The following is a 13,449-nucleotide window of genomic DNA, read 5'->3' on the forward strand; positions in this document are numbered from 1 at the left end:
GGCTATCACCAGAAAGATAAGCCCCTAAAATGTCTGGTTTTAAAAATCAATGAGGATTAAGATGAGTAGAATCACAGAATTACAGGAGAGGGAGATCTGACTCTTAAAGGAGTTGCAAGAAAAGCCACTCACCCCGAGAATCTGGGCAAAACAGATTGAAAATTGCCTAGACCATAAGTGAGAGAGACCCACTTACTAATTTAAAGTCGCTGCTGGAGACAGAGGAAACTGTAGGGACTTTATCCAGGGACAAAAGCCCTGAAAGATTCCACTTTTGAAATTTCGTCATAACTTGCTATTGACAGAGTCGACAGGCACTATTTTTGGTGCTCTACCTCTAGCCTGCTAGCACCGGAGGGAATGCTCTGCCTACCCAGTGCTGTAACCAGTGTGGGCAAGTTTGCATGGCAATTAACCCCATGGAGACACCAAACCACAACTGGGAGGGATACAATTCTTGAGCCCTTTAGCTAAGGAGACAAGATGCAAGGGCAGGGTGAGCACCCTGAACTACAACTAGGATAGGCAGGTGCTCCAGCCACGCCCGTTCTGCTCAGCAGTCAAGCTGTAATGGGCTGGGTGATGCCCACCCAGCAGACAGACTGGAGAAGTGACCATGCCAGGAGTGCCATAGGTCCTGCACTTCTCACAGTAGCCTACCCACAACAGGGCTGGGCCAGGGCCCCGAGACCTGCTCACCCCACACAGAGAAGGAAAGCAACTGAGAATGATCAGCACCCTCAGCCCAGCAGCCCTTCACAGCAGCTGCAGCCCTATCACTGCTTTTGATATCTTTAAATAGTTCATCATGTTGCCATTAAGTTTTTTTTCTTTTTATATGTGGTAAAAGATGTAACAAGACAAAATGCATTATTCCAGAATTATTAAAATGCAATACCAAGACAAAAATGAACTTTGCATCTCATTTGTATATACTTGTGTACCAGTAACTCTTTTGGGGGAGGGAATTGTTTTGCTTTGTTTGTTGGTTTTATTTTCTGGTCTGGCAAATCAAACTATAAATTCTCCTACAAAACTTTAAGAGAGGATTGCAATGGTTAAACAAATTAGCAACTTCTTAGTGGGGATGGGGTGGTGTAAGGAGGGTATTTAGAGAAGTTTATGTGAATTATCCACGTAAACTAATCTTAATTTTTAAATTCTAGTCTGACCTTAATACACTACCTCATATCTGTAATTATTATAATTATTTCTGATTGTTTAACGACTCTAACACATATTCTAAAAATAATTTAGAGGATAATTATCTTTTTTTTAAATTTTTTTTTCCCCCAACGTTTGTATTTATTTTTGGGACAGAGAGAGACAGATCATGAACGGGGGAGGGGCAGAGAGAGAGGGAGACACAGAATCGGAAACAGGCTCCAGGCTCTGAGCCATCAGCCCAGAGTCTGACACGGGGCTTGAACTTACGGACCGCGAGATCGTGACCTGGCTGAAGTCGGACACTTAACCGACTGCGCCACCCAGGCGCCCCAGATAATTATCTTAAATAATCCACAAATGTATCACAAATACAGTAACACAAAGTTTTAAATAAAATTAGGCTTGATTGTAAGTTTTGTGCATACCCTTTCTTTTTTTTTTCCAACGTTTACTTATTTTTGGGACAGAGAGAGACAGAGCATGAACGGGGGAGGGGCAGAGAGAGAGGGAGACACAGAATCCGAAACAGGCTCCAGGCTCCGAGCCATCAGCCCAGAGCCCGACGCGGGGCTCGAACTCCCGGACCGCGAGATCGTGACCTGGCTGAGGTCGGACGCCCAACCGACTGCGCCACCCAGGCGCCCCTGTGCATACCCTTTCTTATAAAACCTCCACACACAAAAAAACTATGAATTGGTTTCCCATTTCGGAGGTGAGGAAACTGACAGTATCACATAGTAAATAAACAGCAAAGTGGGATCTGAATCCCAACTTGACTGATTTCCAACTTCCAGCTATTTTGTTTCACTTCTTCCATGTGCCTTAACACTTTCAGCCACGAAAATGCTACTGGTTTTAATTGCTTTGATTTTAGGAGGCAGGAGTAGAATGGTTTGGTTGCATGTACACTTTAATATGCTTTCAGTTTCATTTACCACTGTTCTAAAAGGATCTATACTCTTAAGTCATCTTAGCCTTCAGACATGACCATTGAACTTTACTGAACATAGCACAGCCAGACTTATCATGATAAAACAAAAGCCTAGTGTATGTATACCTTATAACACAAATGTTTTCCCTTCATCTACTAATAAAACCAAAACTACTTATCTTGGATATTAGTACATCAGTGTTCATTGCAGCATTTCTACAATAGTCAAAAAGTAGAAAGAAACCAAGTGTCTGCAAACGAAATGAAAGGATAAACAAAATGTGGTTTATATATACAGTAAAAGATTATTCAGGGACAAAAAGAGGAATGAATTTAATTCATGCTGTAACATGAATGAACCTTGAAAACATTATGCTAAGTGACATAAGCCACATACATAAGGTAAAATATTGTGTCATTACACTAACATGAAATACCTAAAATAGGCAGATTTATAAAGAAAGAAAGCAGATCAAAGGTTACCAGGGGCTATGGGGAAAAGGAATGGGGAGTAACTTTTAAACAGAATTTTACTTGAAGTGATAAAAAGATTTTGGAAATGGTCATGATGATTGCACAATATTAAGAATCTAATTGCACTGAATTGTACAATTAAAAATAGTTGAAATGGTGAATTTTATTATATATGTATTATATATTATGCATAATATATATTACCTAATTTAAAAAATTAAAAATGTAATGTAATACACCAAAAACTATTCAGTTGTGTACTTTTAATGGGTGAATTGTATGTATGGTGTATAAATTGTATTTCAATAAACTTTTTAAAATTTATTTGTATTTTTATTTATTTATTTTTTTATGTTTATTTTTGGAAGAAAGACAGCACAAGCTGGGTAGGGGCAGAGAAAGCTGAAGACACAGAATCCAAAGCAGGCTCCAGGCTCCATCAGCAGAGAGCTGATGCGGGTCTCAAACTCACCAACTGTGACATCCTGACCTAAGCTGAAGTCGGATGCTTAACTGACTGACCTGGCACCCCTAAACTTTTTTTTAATGCTCCTTATATTGGCAGATAAAATCTTTCATTATTGGCAACTTCCCTAGGACTTTATCTTCATCTCACACCAATTTATGCCATATAATCCACATTCTAATCACACTAAATGATATGTGATTCCTTGTCTACCCTGTCTTTGTACTAAAGATTTTTCTGAGCTTGGAGGTTCCTGGGTTTCTCAGTCAGTTAAGCGTCTGACTCTAGGTTTCGGCTCAGGTCATGATTTCACAATTCATGAGTTCAAGCCCCACATCAGGCTCCATGCTGTCAGCAAGGAGCCAGCTTGGGATTCACTCTCTCCTCTCTCTGCCTCTCCCCAGCTAGCTCTCTCTCTCTCAAATAAATAAATAACCTTTTAAAAAAATAAAAATTTTCTGAACGCTTATTCTAGAAGAGTAGTTTGGAAACTTCTCATTCTGAGAACTTTTACTATCTTAAAAATTGAGGACTTGAAAGAAATTTTGTGTGATTTGCATCATATTTATTTACCATATTAGAAATTTAAACTAAAAATTTTGTTTTAAATATATATTAACCTCTTATAATTTGTAAATTTGTAAAATTTAATTTGTAAATTTCAATTCATCTTGTAAAACACAAATGAATTGACTGCATATTAATATAACTAACACCTTCTAAGAAAATACCTGTATTGTTTAATTTATTTTGTTTAAGGTTTATTTACTTATTTTGAGAAACAGAGTGTGAGAGAGAGGCAGAGAGAAAGGGACAGAAAGAATCTCAAGCAGGCTCTAGGCTCAGTGTGGAGTGTGATGTGGGGCTCAATCTCATGACTGTGAAATCATGACCTGAGCCAAAATCAAGAGTCAGATATTTAACCAACTGAGCCCCCAGGCACACCTGTATTGTTTTAAATGAGAACGGAATACTGGTTTAAAATTTTACAAGTCTGTTTAGTTTCTGGATTACTAGAAGACAGCTAGGTTCACACATCGGCTTCTTTTCCTGTTAGGTTGTTTTAGTTGAAGTATGTGAAGAAAATCCAGCCTCACACAGCTATGAAGTTGGAAGAGAAAGGTGTTTTAGTAGCCTTTTCAGATAATTCTGGATATTCTTTCACACTCTACTAACACATAACAAGTGGTAGTTACTTAAAGGTTAGCTTCAGTGTGGAATCAGAAACCATACTGGTGAACTTTTCATACTCTATCATATTAAAATCCATTGGTCCATCCTACACTTTGAATGGATCATTTACCCATTCATGACTTTTTTATCATGTCATTTGAAAAATATTGGTTCCCTAAGTTAAGCATATTTGTTGACACATTTCATTGTGCAAAAAATTAGCTCAATAATACCAACACCCATATCATCAGAAAAGCCTTTAAGCACTGGGAAGTCATCAAGCTTACTGTACTCGATACAAATCCTCTGGAATTGTAACTTTTACATGAAAGCTTGATTTCTATTATTTGCAGCAGATATTGGAAGTCATTTTCCTTGTAGTGACAGACTCATTGTATTCGTTCTTTAGAAAATGTCTGCTACACACCAAGGTTTGAATAACCATAGACTATATGTTCCTCACTCTTTCAAGTAAAGCATGGTGTTCCTTAAAAGAAGCATGGACCCAAATAATCACACAAATACTTGGTTTCCTTTAGGCAGCCAATGAAGTTCAGAATGCAGCAAAAGTGTCCTATGTGTATTTCATCACACAGACTAATAAAGAGATGTGTACTGTAGGATCAGGATTTAATAAAATAAAAATGTTTTATTCTCTTTAAGGATGTTCTTAAGTGAAACAGGCTTTTTTTTTCTCTGCTATTAAGCAGCATTGAAAAATACAATGACTACTAATACAGTTTAGTGCCATTGCTTTGATTAGCACTAAGTTGTCAGCAGTTTGGCCACCACTGCTTTCACACCATCAATGCAAAGGTCAATTCTGTGGAAAGGCAATTATCTAGTATTATTATGAAAATACTATTGATCTCTTAGACTCCTCAAACACCTATCAGGAGTCCCCAGGAAACCACACTTGAGGACCACAGGTCTAGAATTATTTTTTCTTCCTCTCCTCCTCTACCTGCCCCAGTCTACTAATAGGTTTCTATTGATCTTTTAAGTTTCCTCAACTCAGGTCAGTGGCGTCTTATAGTCTTCCCCAAACAGTTTTTGTTTGTTTGTTTGTTTGTTTGTTTGTTTTTAATTCTCTAGTCTTTTAGTATCTTGTGGCTTCTACTGAATTTCAATGTTTATTTGTAGTCTCTTCTGAAACTGTGGCTTCTAAAGGCCTATGGGCTGGTATTCAACTTTATAACCAGAATACCTGACAAAAATTCTGAAGCATAGAAAATGAATTAATAAGTTAATTAATATATTGTGGATACAATGCAAGCACTTTCAACTCTGAACTGTATCAGTCTAGAAGAAACGGAGGACTAGAGTAGTAGTATAATCTAAACTTCCTATACATATACTGAGTTGATAAATCTCAAATATGTCTGTACCTTATGATCAATATTGTTACAGTTGCATTATCTCCCTCCCTCTGTCTCTCTCTCTTTTTCAAACACACACACACACACACACACACACACACACACACACACACACCCCAAAATGGCATATTGGCACGTTCTGTAATTTACAACTGGTATAAAATTATCAATAAGTGTAGTAACCTAGAGAATAAAGAAATGATAATATATATTTATACAAGTATATGTTTGAACTAATTTGGAAAATCTGAGTAAGATTTGAATAAACAAATACTGGCCTAGCAGAATGTTAGGCATTGCATTGTGTGGCAATGTATAATAAGTTTGACCATATTTATACTTACATTTAAATGAGTAAACATATAGCAGATGTTATATTTCACTAGCTATCAGGTATATTAATATAAGTTGACTTTTCTTACAAATTAGATAGTCATAAATTAATAAAAATTATGAAATTATTGTTGAAAACAGTGTGAGACAATAAGCCTTTTCATATACATTTGATGAAAATAGAAACTGGTATGGTCGTTTTGGCAGGAATTTGACCAGCTAAAAATTAAAATAAATACTGATTGATTCTGCAATTCTATTTCTAGGATTCTATGCTAAAGAAATACTCACATGTGTGAATAAAAATATTTATATGCACAAATGTTCATTTTGAGATTGTAGGTAATGATGAAATACCAGAAATAAATGTTTATCAGAACAAAATGATTAGTTTATATTTAGTGTAAAATAGGCACAGGCTTTCAAAAGAATTAGATAGAGTCTTAAATAGGAAATAAAAACTTTTCAAGGTACATATATAAAAAATCTGAATAATGCATATAGTATCATTCAATTTTATAATTACAAATGAGATACACATTACATGAAAAAAGTTCTGAAGACATGACTGCTGTTATGGGTAAGTAAATGGAATTGATGTTGCAGTGATAAGGCAGAAATTTAGTTTTTAAATCTATTTTACTTGAATACAATTAATTTATGCATTATTTTACAATTTAAAAAGTAATGAAAAGGATTGTCTTCAAGTATAATGAAATTGGAAAAGTGAGGGATATATGAAAATCACACAGAGAGAAAAGCAAGAGGTTATATCAGGAATGTGAAGATCATCCTTGTTGAAAGTTGGATGGCAGGAAAGATGTTTCTCTAAACAATATGAATAACTATACGAATAAACAATATGAATATAAAACAATAAACTACCATGAATAACAGTATTTTGCTTGAATGAATATGTCCCTTAAAATATAAAAATATTTTAAAATAGTATTTATTTACTAACATTTTCTCAACACTACTATACACACACACACACACACACACATACACACACAAATAATAATCTCTGATATTTGTTTGAGAAAATACAATTCACTGAATAAAATTAGGCAGATATTCCTAAAGATATAATTTAACCCAGAAGAAGAAAATAAAATTAGTATAGTTTTATACTGAAAAAAAATTTCCATGAATTTTGATATACGTACAAAAAGACACTGTCAAGGATTATATTGAAAGATCCATGATTAGAAACTAATAATCATAATATACATACTGTACATGCTAACGGTTAATTGCTTCTTTGACTTTCAGCAGATCAGATAACATAGGCGCATTATTCTTGAATATAAACTCAAAAAAATGTAATTACTACATACAATTACCATTCCAATTTCTCTGCTAATGCAAATGATACTCATTTTCACCAAAGTATTTAAAAAAATATTGTACTTACTTTCAACGATTACTTGTCTGTCTTCCCAGTTATCTTTAATAAGCTGTATATTTCCAAAGTGTGCATCGCTGTAAAAGATTCGGTTGGTACCTTTTCTTCTTTGATTATAGTCAAAAGCCAAGGCTATGACATTCTTAAAATAATGTGGATTTTCATATGGCCTTATTGGTGAATTTAAATTGGTTTCATCAGAAAGATGTATACTTTTTAATATTGTTCTCCCTGAATATAGCAAATAGCCTTCATGCCTTAGGCAAGTAACTCCATCCTCTGCTAAATATCCATGGGCACAAGTGCAAGTTCTCCGAGAATTTCCTCGATAAAGACAAAGTTGCTGGCATCCACCATTGTCCTTTTCACAAACATTGGTCCCTAAACAGGAAAAAAAAGACACACACATATACAAACATATATGTTTGGTTTTTTATTTTGTTTTCAAATGATTTTTCTTTCAGAAAAAAAATGTTTAAAGTAAGCTTCATGCACTGCATGGAGCCCAGTGGAGGGCTTTAACTCACGATCCTGAAATCAAGACCTGAGCTAATAACAAGAGTCACTTAGGGGTGCCTGGGTGGCTCAGTCAGTTAAGTGTCCGACTTTGGCTCAGGTCATGGCCTCATGGTTCATGCTTCCAGCCCTGCATCAGGCTCTGTGCTGACAGCTCAGTGCCTGAAACCTGCTTCAGATTCTGTCTCCCTCTCTCTCTGCCCCTCCCCTGCTCACACTCTGTGTCACTCTCTCTCTCAAAAATAAATAAAAATTAAAAAAAAAAGAGTTGCTTAACTGACTGTGCCACTCAGGCAGCCCTCTTACAGAAATATTTTTAAAAATAATGTTGAATAGTCTGTTACTTTTTATTATTATTATTCTTAATACTGGTCAGTAAAAAAGTCAAATACTATAAAATATTGACTTTTTTCACACCAGTTTAAATCTTGGATTTCTGATTTAAAAGACTGCATTCTTCTGCTCTAATTATCATCTAAATAAAAACATTACATTTTTCTTGTAATCAGCCAGTTAAGTGTATATCTCTTTTTTGATACTTGATGCTGAGATTGCAATAGGTTTCATGTACTGTAATCTTTGGCACAAATAACAATTTTCTCAAAACATGAACTGAGTTCCCCAACAAACAGTGCACTGCTTTAAAATCTGTGTCTATGAAATATGAAAGCTATCAAAGAAATTTACAGTGCCAATGTACCTAACCTCCTAAGTATATTAAGCATAAGTTTTTACTTCAGTTTTGAGTGAAGATGTAATATACTATCAAGATTGCTCCATACGGCTGATTTTCTTCCATGAATCCATCATCAACTATAAAATTATTATGCATTCCTTTGATGTCAAGAAAATTAATTACAATTTATTTTAATGGACATTAATATGGATATTTAATGACATAAAATGGACACTTAATTGAGGTAAATTAAAAAAAAACACATTTATATCAGTTTCAAAAAACCACATTTATATCACATTTATATCCAAACCACATTTATATCAGTTTCAAAAAACACATTTTAAGGGATTGATGACTTCAGAAATATTTCACACCAATAGCAAACTTCTGAAGCCATATCACTTTATATATTAAAACATAACCCAAAATACGTAGCTTTGGCAACTTTTACTCTCTAATATCCTAATTGTGCTTTGTATTTTTTTGTCGAGTATGTATATTTATCAAGATTTTCTACATTACTTAGCCCAAACCTATACTGAAGGCATGCCAGGCATATAACATGTCCATATAAATACACTGTCTAAGGCAAAACTATCTATGTATGATAGATACATATCATACATATGTGTATTCATTCCATTAGACTACTGTATGATTTTTATAGGAAATTAGATGTTAAAAAAATACAGTTTTGAGGTTTTGGATTCATATAAGAATCTCTAACATTGATTAATATTTTTTTAAAAGGAGAGAAATAATGTAAGATATATTTATTTTATAAGAATGCTGACCTTTCTCTCTTACTCGGTTAAAGATTTTAACTTCCTTCAGGTTGACTCCAAGACCTGTTCTCATGGTTACGGTTTCTGTGGCATCATTCTTGTGGCCTCTTCTGATGGACCCGTTGGCATGTGCTCTGACAAAAAGTTGGACATACGTGATCAACAATCTTTAAGTAATTCACATCAAGCCAGTTATTTAAACTGAAGATAACAGATGGCCAAGCAGAAGGGGAAAGAAACCAACTTTAGTCTGTGACATTGAAACGCTTGAGCCTGGAATAGCAAGAGTGCCTGACTTTCTGTGGAAATCACATGGCTTTGTGAGATCCTTTTTGTGCCCTTGCTAGGGAATGGCTAATCCTACAAGGGTAAAGCAACTGGCACTGAAATAACATTTTGAGACTCAAATACTTATGAAAAAATAAATTACCTGTCAGACCAGTAGATGTAAGCCCCAAAGACCGCAACTGAAAACATATCCACATTGCTCCCTGACAGCACCATCTCACGATTCCCTCCAGTCTCAAGGTCAATTCTTTCTATTTTGTCTGTACGAGCATCACACCAGTACAATTTGTTTTCCTAAAGATCGATTGAAAAGTAATGTTACAAGCTGTTTTGGATTAAGTGGTTTATTAAAAAAAATAAGAGAACACTAAGAGTGGATTAATGCAAGTTGGCAGTTAATGCGCTTTAAATACTTAAGAAATCCAACACACCTCATAGTCAATGGAGATACCATTTGGCCATGTTATTCCCATGCTTACAAGGATAACCTTCTCGGAGCCATCTAAGCGAGCTTTTCCAATGCAGGGCATCTGTCCCCATTCAGTCCAGAACAAATAGCTGAAATGAAATTGTTGATTTATAGTAATATGCAGATAAATACAAAAAAACCCCATATTATTAACAATAAAGCAGTGACATTCATACCAATAGAACAAAAATAATACATTTTAGAAATCAACATCCATGTATTTATATTTGTGAAAAAGAATTTTTTTATTTTAAAAAAATATTTAACGAGTCATAGAAATCACAAGGATGAATTCAAAATCCCTCCAAAATACTTTGCATAGGCTACTCCCTGTCTGAAATGCTCTTCTCCAACCTGTTTGCCTCATTTGCTCTTGTTCCCATTGCAAACATCATTTCCCTCAAAAATTCTTCTGTGTTCTGATTATTTTACCCTATACTCTGCATGGATTAGAGTGAAATTTACAGTGTTATAGTTCTTATATTTCTTTACAGTGCTATTTTCATTAATGTTTTTTTGCCCTCGGACAATAAGCTCAATGAGGACTGTGATCTTTTCTCATTTTCATCTACTATTATACCTACAGCATTAGGAAATTAGAAAAATTTTAAAATAAAAATTAGTGGGAGATAAGTATTTATTAATATATATATGAATGCACTATAATTTCAGTTCTGTCCAATTACACTGATAAATGTAACCATTCTAATTTGAATATTGTAAGTTATCTTGTGAAGCAATCATAAAACATAGATTCATACAAAAGCAGATATTCCTATTATAGTAATCACGTAATACAAAAATGGAACATGGAAGAAAATGAAATACAGAAAGAAAATCCAGAGTATGCTGAAATAAAACATGTCGAAAAACTAAATGTAGAAAAACAGAAGGCATATTATTCATGCTTTCTTTTGCTCATTCGTTCAGCATACATAATATTTATATTACAATACAAAATCCATGCTTTCAGATAAACAGGATCCATTCTTTTGAAATTATGTCCACTGAAGTTTTTATTTAGCTGTCAGGAAACAGCAGTGATTAGAATTTAGAAAAATATGGCAATCATTGATTCATCCAGGCAACAATGAATGCGTATTTTGTGCATATTTGAATACGTATATATGAGTGATCATATATGAGAAAATGAGGTTGCATATAGAAAAATCATAGATGTACATTCATATTTTGTATCCACTCAAATGTATTATTTATCCATAAAAAGATACTTAAACTACATAAAAATATATGTATTCCCTTTACGCATATCGTTTTGATTTATTTTAAAAGTTGATTTTTTTCATGGAAATGCTGTATAAAATAAATGTGCTGGACTTTCACAACCAGATGAAAAAGAAGGTGTGGCTAGAATTCCAAGTATATTAATCCTGAAGAAGCTTTCGTTCATATTTATATGGTCTATAATTAGAAAGGGAAAACTTCGTACAAGAAATCCAACTAGCATTTTATTGGTTAGCTATAGGTTGAAATAGCCATAAAAAATCTATGTTTTCATTAAAGTTAAGATTTTTAAACTTTAATGGAGATTCTCATTGTATTAAACAATAAAATAACTGGGAGGCCAAATTTGTTGCTCCATTTAACTTTTTAAGGAAAAAGTTTTAATAATGCTCCTAAAATGACTAATCAATCACTGTGTCAAAATGGCAGGGGGCATAACACTGTGAAGGAGGCATTTTGGGAGCCAAGACAGACAGGTGCTTATTCAGTCTGATTGTTGTCATCTATTTTAACATACTCCAGTTTATTTTTTTTTATTTATTTTTTAATGTTTGTTTATTTTTGAGAGACAGAGAGAGACAGAATGTGAGCAGGGGAGGGGCAGAGAGAGAGGGAGACACAGACTCCAAAGTAGGCTCCAGGCTCTGAGCTGTCAGCACAGAGCCTGACGTTGGGCACCAGCTCATGAACCATGAGATCATGGGAGCCGAAGTGGAGAAGCTCACCGGACTGAGCCACCCAGGCACCCCTAACATACTCCAGAGTTTAAATATGAAAGGAAATATGTACAATATCCCTTTTATTTAATAGTAATCTGCTTTCAGATGTACTAAATGAGTAATACAAATATTATTTTAAAAAATAAATAAAAATATTTTGGGTGAACAGAGCAAATCAACTCATTTAACAAATTTAGCTCTGCTTCTCCAGCTATGGAAACTGTGGCTCAGGAAGTCAATCATCCAGTCACACAGCTGGTAAGAAAGGGTCAAAGCCAGGAGCTTCAATCAGGCTTTACTAACCCAGGCCTGTGGTGTATTCTCTATGTTGTCTCACAAAATATAAACATAATACAATAATATAATAATCTCATATAAAATGCTACTTTTCCTTAGGTATAAGGAATTAGAACAAAGATCTTCATACTTAAAAAACACAGACCAAGCCATGAAAAAAGCCCTAGTATCAAGAAACCAGTCTCTCATTCTTTTTTTCTCTAGTAGTCCCTTTGCATTTTAAATCTGTATTACTTCCATGCAGGAGGCCTGGATGAATAACAATAAAATTAAGAACTAGAATTACTCAAAATAAAACTATTGTGAGTACAGATTTTACTCAAATTTTCAGTAGTGATTAGGTAAATTATCATTATATATGAAGCCAAATCTGACTACACGAACCACTTTTATGGCTAAACAATTTATCAACTTAATAAAACTAAAAGATTCTATACCTACTTAAGTTAAGCGACATTTTATGAATTTCAGGAAAAGAGTAATTTATTTTCTCCTTAAACAAAAATTAAAAATAACAAATTGAATAGAATTAGCACCGTGAGAACCTTCAGGGATTATAACTAAATGTAGAGAAAGAACACTAAGCTTATGAAACTGCAGGGAGAAACTTATGAATAATTTAAGATAGTAATTTACATAGATGTACTTGAGATATCTTTAACGAACATAGATTCTTTGTATCTAAGTGTGATTTTTTCATGAAGGGAATAAATGAAAATCCTTATCACTGGTTTTGAGACCCCACGGAAATTAAGATTCAGTGGCAGCATTACAGACCGATGTCCCCATTTGAGTTCAAAATTTGCTGTAGCGAAATGTTTGTTGAATTGTATGATATAATGAAGGAAACTGCCTTTAGATCCCTAGCTTGGTTAATCTAGCACTTAAGATACTTCTCAAGTTTATCCCAGACCTAGAAATTTTCAGAATTGTCAAAATCAAATGTTATGTTATATAATTGAAGTTTCTCTGGATGATAATTTGTCTTAAACTGTAAATTCCCATACTTACAGGGGCTTGCAGTTACAGATTTAAAATAAAAAAAAATACAAATGGGACATTCAAAAGTGGTTTGAAGGATTATAAGAATACTGTCAGAAACCATCATAACACAAATATC

General features: G+C 34.2%; 1 protein-coding gene across 1 annotated transcript in view; it reads right to left on the reverse strand.

Moving 5' to 3' along the window:
- LRP1B (LDL receptor related protein 1B) overlaps positions 1-13,449 on the reverse strand; it is a 1,901,338-nt gene that overhangs the window by 463,153 nt on the left and 1,424,736 nt on the right. Inside the window, exons 38-41 of the mRNA XM_043576625.1 lie at positions 10,031-10,157; positions 9,742-9,893; positions 9,321-9,445; positions 7,341-7,712 (exon numbers count right to left, since the gene is read on the reverse strand). Of these exons, the coding sequence (XP_043432560.1) occupies positions 7,341-7,712; positions 9,321-9,445; positions 9,742-9,893; positions 10,031-10,157 (776 nt within the window). The remainder of the gene's footprint in view (positions 1-7,340; positions 7,713-9,320; positions 9,446-9,741; positions 9,894-10,030; positions 10,158-13,449) is intronic.

This window comes from Prionailurus bengalensis, chromosome C1, assembly GCF_016509475.1.
Source record: "Prionailurus bengalensis isolate Pbe53 chromosome C1, Fcat_Pben_1.1_paternal_pri, whole genome shotgun sequence".
NCBI classification, from domain to species: domain Eukaryota; kingdom Metazoa; phylum Chordata; class Mammalia; order Carnivora; family Felidae; genus Prionailurus; species Prionailurus bengalensis.